General features: G+C 38.5%; 1 protein-coding gene across 1 annotated transcript; it reads right to left on the bottom strand.

The window, feature by feature from the left end:
* Positions 1 to 1,530: 1,530 nt before the first annotated feature.
* On the bottom strand, positions 1,531 to 9,578 carry LOC116710125 (E3 ubiquitin/ISG15 ligase TRIM25). The gene is given in 9 exon segments (XM_032548961.1): positions 1,531 to 2,364; positions 2,796 to 2,950; positions 4,778 to 4,800; positions 4,888 to 5,136; positions 6,654 to 6,749; positions 7,152 to 7,277; positions 7,279 to 7,707; positions 7,709 to 8,043; positions 9,276 to 9,578. Coding segments are annotated over 9 exon segments (2,256 nt in total). The 5' UTR covers positions 9,574 to 9,578; the 3' UTR covers positions 1,531 to 1,819.
* Between the last annotated feature and the right edge of the window lie 3,518 nt (positions 9,579 to 13,096).

The following is a 13,096-nucleotide window of genomic DNA, read 5'->3' as shown; positions in this document are numbered from 1 at the left end:
TAGCCTGGTGAAAAAAACTAAATAAAAAAACAGGCCCTTTAAAAAATAATGTGTAGGTTTTAAATTTTACCCAATCGCTTACATTTTCCCGTGGTGTATCCAATGCACCAGTTATGTTTTGTAAACAACCATAGTCCGCTGACAAGAGAGAACAAGATGGCTGTTACAGATGCAGTTTGTACATTTTATAAATTTTTTTTATTTTTCTTACATATTCGTTGAAACTGTCACTGTTTTGTGACAGTATGGTATGAGATAGATAATCTGTGAAAAAAAATAAACCTCCCCTGTCTTCTCCCAGTTCTAACTAGAAAAAGCCAATCAGAACCAAGAGGCGGGCCTTAGCGCTGTCAATCACTCTCTGCTACTACAGCTTCTGAGTGCTAGGCTAGTTAGCATGGCTACCAATGAGAGCAGATTAAAGGTTGTTCTGTAAAAGTAAGTTGTTTCTCCATCATTAGCTTATTGAGCAGCCATTACATGAGGTTGATTGAGAGCCAAGACCCTCCTCCTGGCTCTGATTGGTTGTTTTTATTTTCTTTTTTTTTTATTTATTCGAGCAGCAACAACTTAGCTCAAGGAGAAGGTAGATTAGCTCCATCTTTTCACATATTGTACCATCGCGACATGGTGACAGTTTTAACAAATACAGCTCTGGAAAAAATTAGGAGTCCACTGCACTGAACCTCATTGATCACCTCCTGGTTATTCCACCACATATTGATTTCTGAACTCTTTCTAAGTTAAAACATTAGTAGTTGTTGTTTCTAAATTAACATAAACTTGTTTTCTTTGCCTTATTTGAGGTCTGAAAGAACTGCATCTTATTGTTATGTTGACCATTTGTCATTTTCTGCTAATAAATACAACAGTTTACATACATGTCAGTAGATTCATAGAATAAAAAAACAACGTTCGTTTTACTCAAACATATACATATAAAAAGCAAAATCAGAGAAACTTATTTTATCCAGAGTGGTATGTAAAAAACATTTTTAGAATAAAAGTTGCAGCTTTAGTGTTATTTCAATATTTTGAAGCTGCTTTGTTCGTTTTTCCTGCTGCCATTGCTAAAACTACAATTCTAAAATGCAAAAAACCTAAATAAAATCAACATCACCTTTCACTTCTTCCTCTACTCGCTGATTGGCCCGGTTCAAATGCTACCGGAGCAATCCGTGTTAATGGGAGAAAACCCAGAGAGCAGTGAAGATTAAAGTCGAGTGAAAGAAAAAAAAAAAAGCCTCCAGTGGAATTGCGTAGGAGGGCAATAAGCAGGCGAGGTAAACAGTCTTACCCTGCTAAATGACGTCAGCTGTGCAGAAACCCGAGTCAGAATAAATGACCCACATTCTTCAAGGAAAAGGACAATTTCACGTGTTCAGATCTGCGACGGTCTGAGGAGTTTCAGCCGTTTGTTGTCAGTGGAGCTGCGAGGCTGCGGGGGTTTCAAAGTTAGCTCCCGCTCCAGGGAAACACGCCACCCACACCTGTGTTTCTATTTGAAATGTGAAGGAATGAGGGCGAGGCTTTGTGTTTGAAACGAGCGTTTTATTCCACAGGAGCTCAGCATGAAGAAGAAGGAAAACAAATTAAAATGAAACATGTTTAGCTTGCCTTTCATTTAAAATCTTAGGCTACAAAAAACTTTATCTTTGTTGGGAATATTACATAAACTCTATTACCATGGTACAGTTCCAGTGTTAAATCATCTAAGAATGTTTCAGATTCAGCAGAATATAAAAACAAACCTTATGGTATCAAGTATTTTCATGAAAAGAAGGCACAAGCTGTCAGAAATGTAAAAGTTTAATCTGGTTTATGAGTGGAACAGGTCACAGACGGTCAGGTGGGTTTTGGACACGGAAAGAGCCGGGTACAGAGGCTCACAAAAACTGTGCTTGTAAGAATGCAATAAAGCAAGACTGCCCCCTGGTGTCGCATCAAAGAACGACAAGCTGCCCTCTTCGAAGTCCAGGAACACTCCCACCCGCTGCAGGCCGTCGGCCCTCACCGGAGCCGTCTCCTTGTTGTGCAGAGCCTCCAGCTTCCTCTTGTCGCAGGCCAGGCACCAGGAGTAGCTGTTGCAGCCCAGACGGGAGCCGTCCTTCTGGCCCTTCCTTTCTATCTGAGCCGTGCTCAGGCCCACCTTCCAGCGCCCGTCGTCCACCGACACGGACACCTCCCAGTACCAGCGGCCGCCCTGCAGCGGGGAAGACGCCAGGACTTGTGGGAAGGAGCTGAAGCGAGCCTGGTGGTCGGCGTAGGCCTGCGGGGCTTCGCTGTACGCCACCTTCCTGTTGGCTTGGGACAGCTGCAGCTTGGGATGAGCCGTGTCTGCGTCCATGGCAGGAACGGTGCCGTCTGGACGCAGGGAGAAGATCTCTTTACAGGACGCTCTATTAACAAACTTCATTTTTATTTTTGTTTTGTCATTCATCTATCTGTGATGTTGTGAAGCACTTTGACAAGCCGAGGCTGTTACAAATGTGCTATAAATAAAATCGCTCTTCAAAAAATATTAATCATCAGAACAGAAATTATCAAACTTATTTTTATTTATGCGATAATGATTAGTTTACTAATATATGTTGTCTATTTTTGGATTAACTGATAAGTAAAAGGACAGAAAAAGGTGCTCAATAGGTGATTTTTTTAATACTGAAACTTAACCTTATAACGCTTGAGGAGTTTTTGGTAGAATTAGTAATCTATTCATCATGATTAATTGTTTCAGCGCTGCTTTCTAAGCTAAAATAACGAGCGTGGAGGATGTGGTGTGAAGTGTTTCTTACACAGCAGCCTATAGAGGTCTCTGTCTTTCCCCGGCATGGTGATGACGACGGCGTCCAGACGTTTCTCCGTCCACCTCTGCAGGCAGCTCAGTCGGCCGCGGTCCACTTCCTCTGGAGGCGCAAACTGATCGGCACAGTTCCCCACCTCACTGGTGCTGGTGAGGAAGAGCAGAGTTAGAGTAAAACTACTGGATTCATGGGTCCCAAACAAAGTCTCTAAAACACTCCATATGATCATAATGAAGATGAATAATGGTGTTTGATGACTTGAAGGAAAAACAAGTTTTAAAATCACACTCTTGGGACATCTAACTAAGAAGAATGAGTGTTTTTGCAAATGCATGTAATAGCACACAGATTGTACTTACAGCTCTGGAAAAAATTACCCTTAAAATGATCAGTTTCTATGATTTTACTCTTTATAGGTCTATGTTTGAATAAAATGAATGTTGTTCTTTTATTCTATGAACTACTGACAACATGTCTCTTAACGTCCAAGCAAATATTTAGCATCTATTTGCAGGAAAATGAGAAATTATCAAAATAAAGAAGAAAATACAGTGCTTTCAGAGCTCAAATAATGCAAAGAAAACAAGTTCATATTAATTTAGTAGCATTAAAATACACTGAACTCTAGTAGTTGTCAGGTGATAAAAGGCATGAATCAGAGTCTAGAACAGGTGACAGGTGTGTCAAACTCCTTTTCATTCTGGGCCAAATCAAGATCATCAATGCTCTTAAAGGGCCGGATGTGGAAGAATGAGTTGATAAAACCCATTAAGAAACTGTTAAAATGTTATTAAATATCTGTGTTTTCGATAAGTTCTTAAATAGTATAGAACATCCAGGTTTTCATGATTATTTTTGGGATGTTTTTGCAATCAAAATAACTGACTCCGTAATGCTAATTTGGAAATATTTGCAAGGAATTCTGCAATATTTGCACTTACCTATGAATATGTGACTTTTTGTTACCCGTCACATTGACTGCAGACTATAACTTAAAATTTAGTAAGACTTTCCTTTATTTATTTAACCAGGTAAACCCCGTTGAGATCTAGATCTCATTTTCAAGAGGGACCTGGGCAAAAAATTTGCAATACATAGCAACCTGGTTAAGATAAAATCAATTAATACATATGCACAAGTATAAAACAATATAAACAATTTAAACACAATGACACTGTTCATAGAATCTGGCTTGCCTATCTTTAAGAACTGCTCGAAATAAGTCCAGTGAAATCGTTTCCGACATCTTAAGTTCAGACTGCAACTGATTCCACGCTGTGGGGGCAAAACACTGAATGCCTGCTTCCCTTTTTCAGTTCGAAAGCGTGAGACATGCAGAAGAATAATGTTGATTGGAGCGTAGAGAACGAGAACTGACAGTTCTATGTAGGAGAGTGGATAAATATGCCGGGGTTAGACCGAGTAGAGATTTATATATCAGGATCATTAAATGATCGTTTCTCCGAGGCCAGCTGAGGCAGCAGTGGAGTAAAAGTAATAAGTACTGCCACCTGCAGGTAGGAGTTAGTATCATTTAAGTCCAATGTTTTTGACTATTTTTGCAAAAGAAAAAATATTGTAATACTCAAATTAAATTACTAGCACGAAAAAATGCTGCTGCCTGTAGATTTTGTGTGGATTTCAGTGATCAAGGAATCACAAAAAACTGGAAGGACTGACTGATGAAATTTGGCATCTGGAGTCTAGAGGGCCATATAAAATGCTATGGCGAAGCAGATTTGGCCACCGGGCCTCGAGTTTAATACCTGTGGTCTAGACTATAACCTGTAACAGAGATGCTGTTTCTCTGAAAGCACATGTCCTCTCTGTTGTTTCCTAATGAAAAAGAGTACAACACCAGAACTCCTTAAAGCTTTTTAAGCACAGTATTTACTCTAAACTATTGTTAATTTGTTCGGTTAGATAACTGCCCTCATTAAAATGCAAGAAAAAGCAGAAGTTTAATTACTTACAGCTGAGAAATCCTGCTGTACTCCTGAAAAGTCGAGAAGAAGAAGAAGATATTTCTGTTTTACTCTGTAATAAAATGGCCGTATATCTAACAGAGAGAACTCCAGCTGACCATTATGAACGCCTGGTCCTGAGCGCGCGTGTCGGCCCTGGCGTCGGCCAGACCCTCCAGGTTGTGGAGGCCATTTTGGATGGACCGCAGCGAGCTCTGAAGCAGGCAGAGCTTCTTCTCCAGACCGCCTAGGACCCGGTTCTCCTCCTTCTGCACACAGCGGAGAGCCGACTGCTCCTCCTGATCCAACGCCTCTCTGATGGCGCCGTACTGCTGCTTCACTCCGTCCAGCGCTGTGGTTAGAACCGCCTGGAGACGAAAGGAGAGCAGCGTCATGATATTACTGTGAGATACAATCAGAAGACCAGAGTTAAAGAATGACTGGAAATAATTATCTGCAGTTATTTCACACGGATCGTACAATTAAAGCACTTTTCAACCACTTTCAAGGTAAGTTTTCAAACCTTTTCACTATTATATGACATAATTTATTACTGTAATCATTATTACGCATTCTGCAATAGCAACAAAGTAAACTAAAATTGTCAGGTTCATCTACCTAAGCATTCTCAAACTGAAAAAGAAGAGAGAGACAATTGAGTTTTAGATTAACTTGCAAGGAGAACAGAACAGGAGCGTCTTAGTGACAATCTCCTCCCAGACCCTTTCTTTTTATTTCCTTAGGGCAGTCCTAGTTACATAGCTTATTTAATTATCTTGAGTTAATCACATAGCATAATTGCTTCTTCTGTTCTCTTGAGTCACAGGTGTGTTGCACCTACAAGCTGCCGTAAAGTAGAGTGCAAAGTTCAGAGTTCTTGTTTACTTCCTTTAGAAACGATGCAGGAACTGATGAACCCACAGAACAATGAGGTGTCTTGTGCATCCGTGGTCTCATGCTCCTCTGTCTCTGGTTCATAAACTTCGACCCTTAATCATCCATTGTTTATTCTGCCACATCAGTTATCACTCTTGCTGCAGACCATCTGGTGTCAGCTTCCAATTTGACACTGTTTAGATGTCTTCCTGCAAGCATTTCTCACAAGGCACAAATTCCAGAAGCAAACAGATGTAGAGTATTTATATTTGTAATTAATTTAAATGTATCAAAAATATAACAAGATTCTATGTTTTGAAATGTCTCATGTCTGAGAACAAAACACAATGTTACAACAACAAAAAAATCCCTCAATTTTAATAACGTTGTTTAATGTGGAAGATATAAGCCAACCTTTATTTTTATTAAGCAAGATCAAAAAGTCATTACGCCATTAGGAATAATAAATATTTACTACATTGAGACAAACCAAACTTGCTCAAAGTAAATGCTTAAACACAATATACAAGGAAAGAAAAAAAATATCTATAAGATATTTTAAGTTTTCTGTAATTTAGCAAATCGAAATAATTTGCTAAATTATTTCTAAAACAAAAATAAATTTAGTCAGATTTAACTATAGTCAGTCAGAAAAAAATATCTTTATCTTTTTATTAGGTGTATGAAAATATCTGGTTTCAACTGTAAATAATGTTTTCCACATTTTTAGCTTTTAATCATATGTTAGATTGCACTTTATTAATAAACTGTGCAGTTTGAATATCAAGCACTTTCCAAACCTTGAAATTCAAGCATTTTCAAGGATTGGCCTCATAAAGAGCAACAGATAGATCTAAGGCTGCACATCTAAATGGGTTTATTAAACAATTACATAGGTTCAGAAAATTTAGCCGGACAAAGCAAACAGACTACAGTTTGGTTTAAACTGCTAAAAGAATATTAAGATCTTTATGCCAAAGATAAATTAGTCAAATTAGTTTCCTCTTACTCTGAAAGTCTCTTTCTTCTCTGTGAGTTCAGTCACTCTGCTCTTCACTTCCTGTTCAGCCTCCTGCAGCTGTTTGATTTCTTCTTTCAGGTTTGCCTGGAAAAATCACAACAAACATAAAAAACACCAATCAAGAATTCATGACACCATTCATCTCTAAACATATACAGCTTTCCCCCTCAGTGTATTATAAGCCACCAGGCTTTACTTGTGCCCCCACCTGGGCTAAGCACTGCTTATTTATTTAAGACTTTTTAAAATGCTAGCATTTTTTAAGACTTTATAGTTGGTGTTCAGGTATTGATCTTCAATCTTTCAATAACACATAATTATCAAGTGATATTTTCACATTACCTGTCAACTTTAAAGCATTTTTTAACTCAAAAACGCGATGGGCCGACTGTCCTAGCACCAACCACCGGGTTTAGCATGTTTTCTGGGTGAAACCATTGACCACCTTGTTCTGGAGAACATAGGTAAAAGATGCATTTTTCTCACCCTGAGCTCCTTCTCCGCCTCCCTTATGCTGATGCAGGCGTGGTCGCGGTGCGAGCCGATCACGGTGCACACGGTGCACACGCACGCCGCGCACTGCCTGCAGTAGATCCGGTTGATCTCCTGGTGGCTCCTGGCACCTCCAGAGGGAAATGTCCTCCATGGGAGAAACCAGGGTGTGGTTCTGGAAGACGGGCGACTCCAGGTGAGGACGGAGGTGCTCCTTACACATGGACGCCCCACACACCAGGCAGGTCTTCACAGCCGGCTGGTGCCCCGTTTTAGGGCAGTAATGACACGGGACTGGGCTGCCGTTTGACTTCTCTGGTCTGAGGAAGAGGCCCAAACGGTTGGAGGAGGCAGAAGTGGACATCAGAGGCGACTTGCTGACTGGAGCTGATTTGTTCCCTGGACTTAAACTCTCAGGACAGGCTTCAGCGCTTCCAGGTGAGGCGAGTTTCTTTGGTGAAGTGGGAATTCCTGTCGCGTCTTTCCTGGGGGTTGCATTAAGAGGAGCGTCGCAGAGATCTACTTCACTGGAGCTGTCAGAATCATCCGCTGGACTTTTGAGACCAATCACTTTCAGCTGACTTCCTGTCAGAGTTCTTGGTGAGGGATTCGCCGTCACCACTCGCAGACGGTGTGGGTTCTGGGTCGATTGGTTTTGTGGACGTCCCCGCATCAGCTGGATCTTCAGGTTTATCTGAGAAGGAGGCGGTGGGAGTCTCAGCGGTTCTGGACCGGTCATTGGTAGACTCCACAGAGGTTCGCTTTGCCACATGTTCCTCTGAAACGGGTGTGGTGGCCTTTCTCTTCCCAAGGAGCCGACTGGTCAGCGAGGTTCTTCTCAAGTCCGAGGCAGACGTACTTTGTTCGCTATGACTGGATGATGTCGCTGTACCAAACACAATGCAAGCAGGTCAACACTGATGAGAAGGAGACTGAATTAACACAAGGATTGGTCAAAATTCAGCCAAGTTGCAGTGATTGGTCAGAAAAGAATAAAATACAGGAAACATAAATGTGATGATGTACAAAAAAAGTTACGTTGACTGGTGAACATGCAAAGTTTATGCACAATTTTGCGAATGATGAGTGAATTTCTGCTAGTAAGTTATGATGGCAACATCCTGAAGGGACAGATTAATTAAAATGGTTCACTTTTTTTTAAATCCAGAATAAATATTCCATTCTAGGTAACGTGACAGCCTCCTTGATCAAAGTCCTGACTTTGAGTAGGCCATTCCCAAATTCTTTGAACCACTCAGAGGTGGACTTCTAGTGAGCTTTGTATTATTTTTCTGATGCATAATCTAAATATGCTTGAGTTCAAGGTCACAAACTGATGTTGAAATTCTTCAGAGTTCAGGTACCTGTGATTATTTACCAAGCAAAAAAATCAATACGGGATTTTCGTTCGAACTGAATCACTGAAGTCAAAAGTTGAATTTTTCTACCAGTTTCAGAGTCAGATCGTGCTATTGCAAACAAATATCAATCTGTGTTAAAGATTTCAACACAGATTTAACCAGCGTTCTAAAGAATTTGAAAAGCGATTTGAAGGATTTCATTATTTACAGTAATCTCACTTCCCGTAACATGGTTAGTTTTTTTAAATTCAAATTTACACCATGCAGTTTTACAGTTTTCTTTCTTCAAAATTCAAATTCAAAAATACTTTATCAATCCCAAAGGGAAATTAATTAGCTACAAACAAATGTTTCACACTAAACAGATAAACCTCAGTGCTGTTACTTTAAAGAAATGGTTTGATCAGTGATTGTACTTTATAGCTCATTCTGTTAAAACTATAAACTATAAAGCACCTTTTCACATAGAAATGCTTTTCTAAATTGATTGGTTTCTTTCTTCTGGTCAGGATCTCCAAACACGAACAGAACCGCATTTAGCTTTTTAATGTTAAGCTGCTGAGGAATGCTGGGTTACAAGCTGGTAATAACAATGTTTTGGCAAGCCTAAAACCTTAGTTAATAGCATTCTATGACCGGAAGACATCTAACGTTAGCTAGGTTAGCTTCTTCTAGTTACCGGTAAACCGTAACAGATTGTGAATATTCCTTTATGTGTGTATTGCCCAGTTACAAGTCAAAGGTGTATCCGGTTTACCTGCAGTACTCCGTGGAGGTGGCTGTCGAATCGGTGTAGGCGACCGTATGAAACTCTTATCAAACGGAAGGGTCTGGTACACAATTTTACACCTGGACTCAGGACAGTGGTATGGTCCGGACGGGCTAACGCTCCACAAGTCTCCAATACATCTTCGGCAGAACCGGTGGTTGCATTTCAGGGTGACGGGATTTTGGGTCATAACATCACAGAGAAGGCACCTCGCTGGTGTATCAAGAGCTGCCCCCATTTTGGTTTGGCTAATGTTTAATGTCTGTTTCCGCGAAGACAGGAACATGGAGGCGGAGCCAAATTTTGAATCCCGCTCTCCCTGGAAACGAGTCTTAAAGGTACAGTACACCAGTACATATTAGAGCAAACGACATCTGAAACCTTTTCAACATACTACTACTACTACTACTACTACTACTACTACTACTACTACTACTACTACTAATAATAATAATAATAATAATAGTAATAATAATTAATAAAGAATTATATATAGTAAGCATGATTAATAAACGTTAAACTGAAAAAAGGCAGCATACTTCTTCCCTAATACCGAAATAATTCATAATACTAGCAGAAAATGAGTTTGTGCTGAACGTCTATCAAGCTCTCGGGTTGTACATCTTTAATAAAAATAAAAATGCGTTACTTTAAGTCTTTATGTCAAAACAGACATTTATTTGGCGGCACCTGGTGGTCAAACATATGAAGAGCAGATTGAATTGGCTTCTTTATTATGACTGCCACAGAGCTTGGCATCGTTTGTTTTATATGCTGTGGTACTTTGAACATGTGTTTGTGGTGGGGAAAAAATAATTTTTTAAAATTTGGTTGATGAATAATGTCGATAAATGAACTTTCCTTGTTTCAACACATCCTGTGGTGTCCTCTGCCAGTGACTTTTTGACATTTAAACAACTAAACTATAACTATAACTAATATTGATGACTAAAAAGCATCAATATATAAGATAATCTGATAATAGTTTGAATTTATGCTTGTATTGTGATGTCCCTTCCTATGTGTACATATGTGAAAAGGTATATTATATATTGTAACTTGTGTGTATGATGTATTTTTATGTATGTATATTGCCTAGGGGGAAAAGGGCTTACAACCTGGTAAAATAACAAAACGCATATAATACAACTAAGGTTTTTATTTGAGACAGTTTTTGCATAATAACTGATACATCAAGTTATGAGAAGAATACAGGTATATAGGGTAAAATAAATACATATATTACTTTATTTCTCCCTTTTTCTGAGGATAATTTAGTTAAACTGATGCTGATTTTAGAGATGGATGCACTGTTGGAGATTGTGAGTAACACATGCATTTTAGTAAATTAGAGTAATCTACTTTTAGTGCATTTTTAAGTTTACTAGAGGAGAAGGATCTGGATAAGCTCATCCAGAAGGAATGAGCTTATCTGCAACCTGCAACCTGAAAAATAAACTGTCACTGTCATAGAAGTAAGGTTTATAGACAGTGAAAGTCCCCATAAAGGTGAGAACTGAGAATGAAGTTTATTAAAACATTTATTTTAAAAAGGCGATAATAAAAGCTATGAACATAAAATGTAGTTTTGGGTTAAGACATCGCTCATCATCTGAAAATCACTGATCAGATCAGATTATGAGAACATAACAGCAGATTGTTTAGAGAAGAGATTAACTTTTTTAAAGCATGAGTTAAAACTCAAAAATATATTGTATCCATGGGAGAATTACATTCAGAAACCTTTTCCATTTAATTAAACTGTAATACCCCATCACAGTGTCATTTAATTTGTCAAATTAAACCCATGTAGTTTCCAGGTGAAATCACATCTTACTCATAGTACGGTACTAAATTAACAGCATTAATTTAAGCTGTTCTTCATCCCAACTCTAAAATAACTAAAATATTTCTTTTTTTAGCCAAAGCTTAAACTCCTAAATTGGAAGAGAGGTAAAACTGAGGCTGCATTGCCAGTCATGTTGTTGTTTCCCTTTAAAACGTTTAGTAGGAATAAGATTAATTGTGGTATTCTCCTCTCAGCATGCTTGTCACTATGGTGGCTTAAACACAGGACATGTGACGTCCAAAATAAGATTTTATTTACTTATGAACCAGACGTTAATCTTTCATAATCTCTTTGACCTTAATTGTGTTGCCCTGAAGCTTAGGGTCAAACTGGTCATTTATGCCTTCTGTGACTTATTTTGAAGTTGGTATAGCTAACAGGAGCTTCTGCCCCACAGTTACCGACGGCAACAGAAAAAGGGAGCTGCCAGTTACTGGTTGCTATGGTGACCACCAACTGTCAAGAGCAGCACCACAGAACTTACATACCATTAAATGTCAGGAGAAATAACTTTTTGACCAAACAAAATAAATTTGAAGAATAAATGAACCAATTTTGACAAACTTTACGTCTACTGTATATTACTGCTAAAATAAAACTGTGTTTTATTTTCAGCGGATGACAAATAGTGAACAACTAAAAAAAACTGCAGTTTATGTTAGGATTTGGGTTATACTACAGAAATGAAAGCCATTGCAAAGCTCCTTAAAATAAATAGTTTATTTTTGTACTTTTATCTTAATTACTTCTTGCCAGTTCGTCTTAACTAATGAGTTGGGAGTTCACCTTTACTCAGTTGCTTTGGTTCTTTGTTTTGTGTCTTCGCTACACATCGTTGACATCCAAACGAAGAAATCATGACTTATGAATGGAGAAAAAAATTATGTAAAATTTTCTTTGTATAAGCTATAATTTTTTAAACCTGCTACCTTGTGCTTCTTCTATTTTTACCATTAAATCTTATGAATCAAGATTGTTCCTAAAATGTTGACACTGTCATCAGTTCTTATACAATTTTTACTCTGAATGAAATAAGAACAAGTTTTCATAAGTCTATGAATATAAAAAAAAAAACTGCAAAAAAGTCCGTCTCTTTGTGATTACATTTATTGGGAAGTTTCAAGCTCAAAATAATGTTAAAGTAACTTCCTTTATGAGTGATAAGAGTATATAAATATGTGTATTAATGGAGGGATCTACTCCTTTCTTGCTTATTCACTCCTTTCTGGCTGTCCTTGCCCGGAATAGCGATGTCATCCTCCAGATGGCAGAAGATTAAAAAGCACGTGGGAGGGATTTCTCACAATACTGATGGCTTTCTTTCTGCTCATTGTCGCTGTTGGGCAGAAATCTCATAGCTCCAATTTTAGTCAATTTTATTTTTAGAGTATAAAGGCTGTTGATCACCCTTCACTTCTCTCCATGGATGTGTTGACTGTGATAGTCAAGAAACAGTCTGGAGACTAACTAAACTATGTAAATTTTTTAAATTTCCTCAGAAAATATATGTACATTTATGATAAAGAGTTTCTATTCAATAGCGTCGCTACTGGTTGTGAAACTTGGAGGAACCTTTTTGCCAACACTCTCTTCAGAGTTTTCATGTTATTTCAGCTAAAGTAATGTTTTCTCTGCTGAGTTTTCTTTGCCATGTGTTAAGTGTTATATGTGGCCACAATAAACAGTGCCTATTTAATATTACCCCTGGTAAATGTGTGTTAACATAAGTTTGTATTAATCCAGAAAAATAATCTCACCCTGAAAAAAATATAAATCCAACCATTTAATTTGAGTTCTCTGGGGCTTTCGAAGCGAAATGGGCTCATAGCATCACCGATTCTCCTCCATACTTCACGAAATATTCATACTTTGATTCACACCTCAACTACATAGAGTGAGTTTGCAAATCGCCAAATCTTAGGCTATGTCCACACGTAACCAGGTAGGTATGCACCTGGTT

The sequence above is a fragment of the Xiphophorus hellerii genome, chromosome 2 (assembly GCF_003331165.1).
Source record: "Xiphophorus hellerii strain 12219 chromosome 2, Xiphophorus_hellerii-4.1, whole genome shotgun sequence".
Classification (NCBI taxonomy): Eukaryota; Metazoa; Chordata; class Actinopteri; order Cyprinodontiformes; family Poeciliidae; genus Xiphophorus; species Xiphophorus hellerii.
Note: the sequence above shows the minus strand (reverse complement) of the source record. Positions and strands in the feature narration are given on the sequence as shown.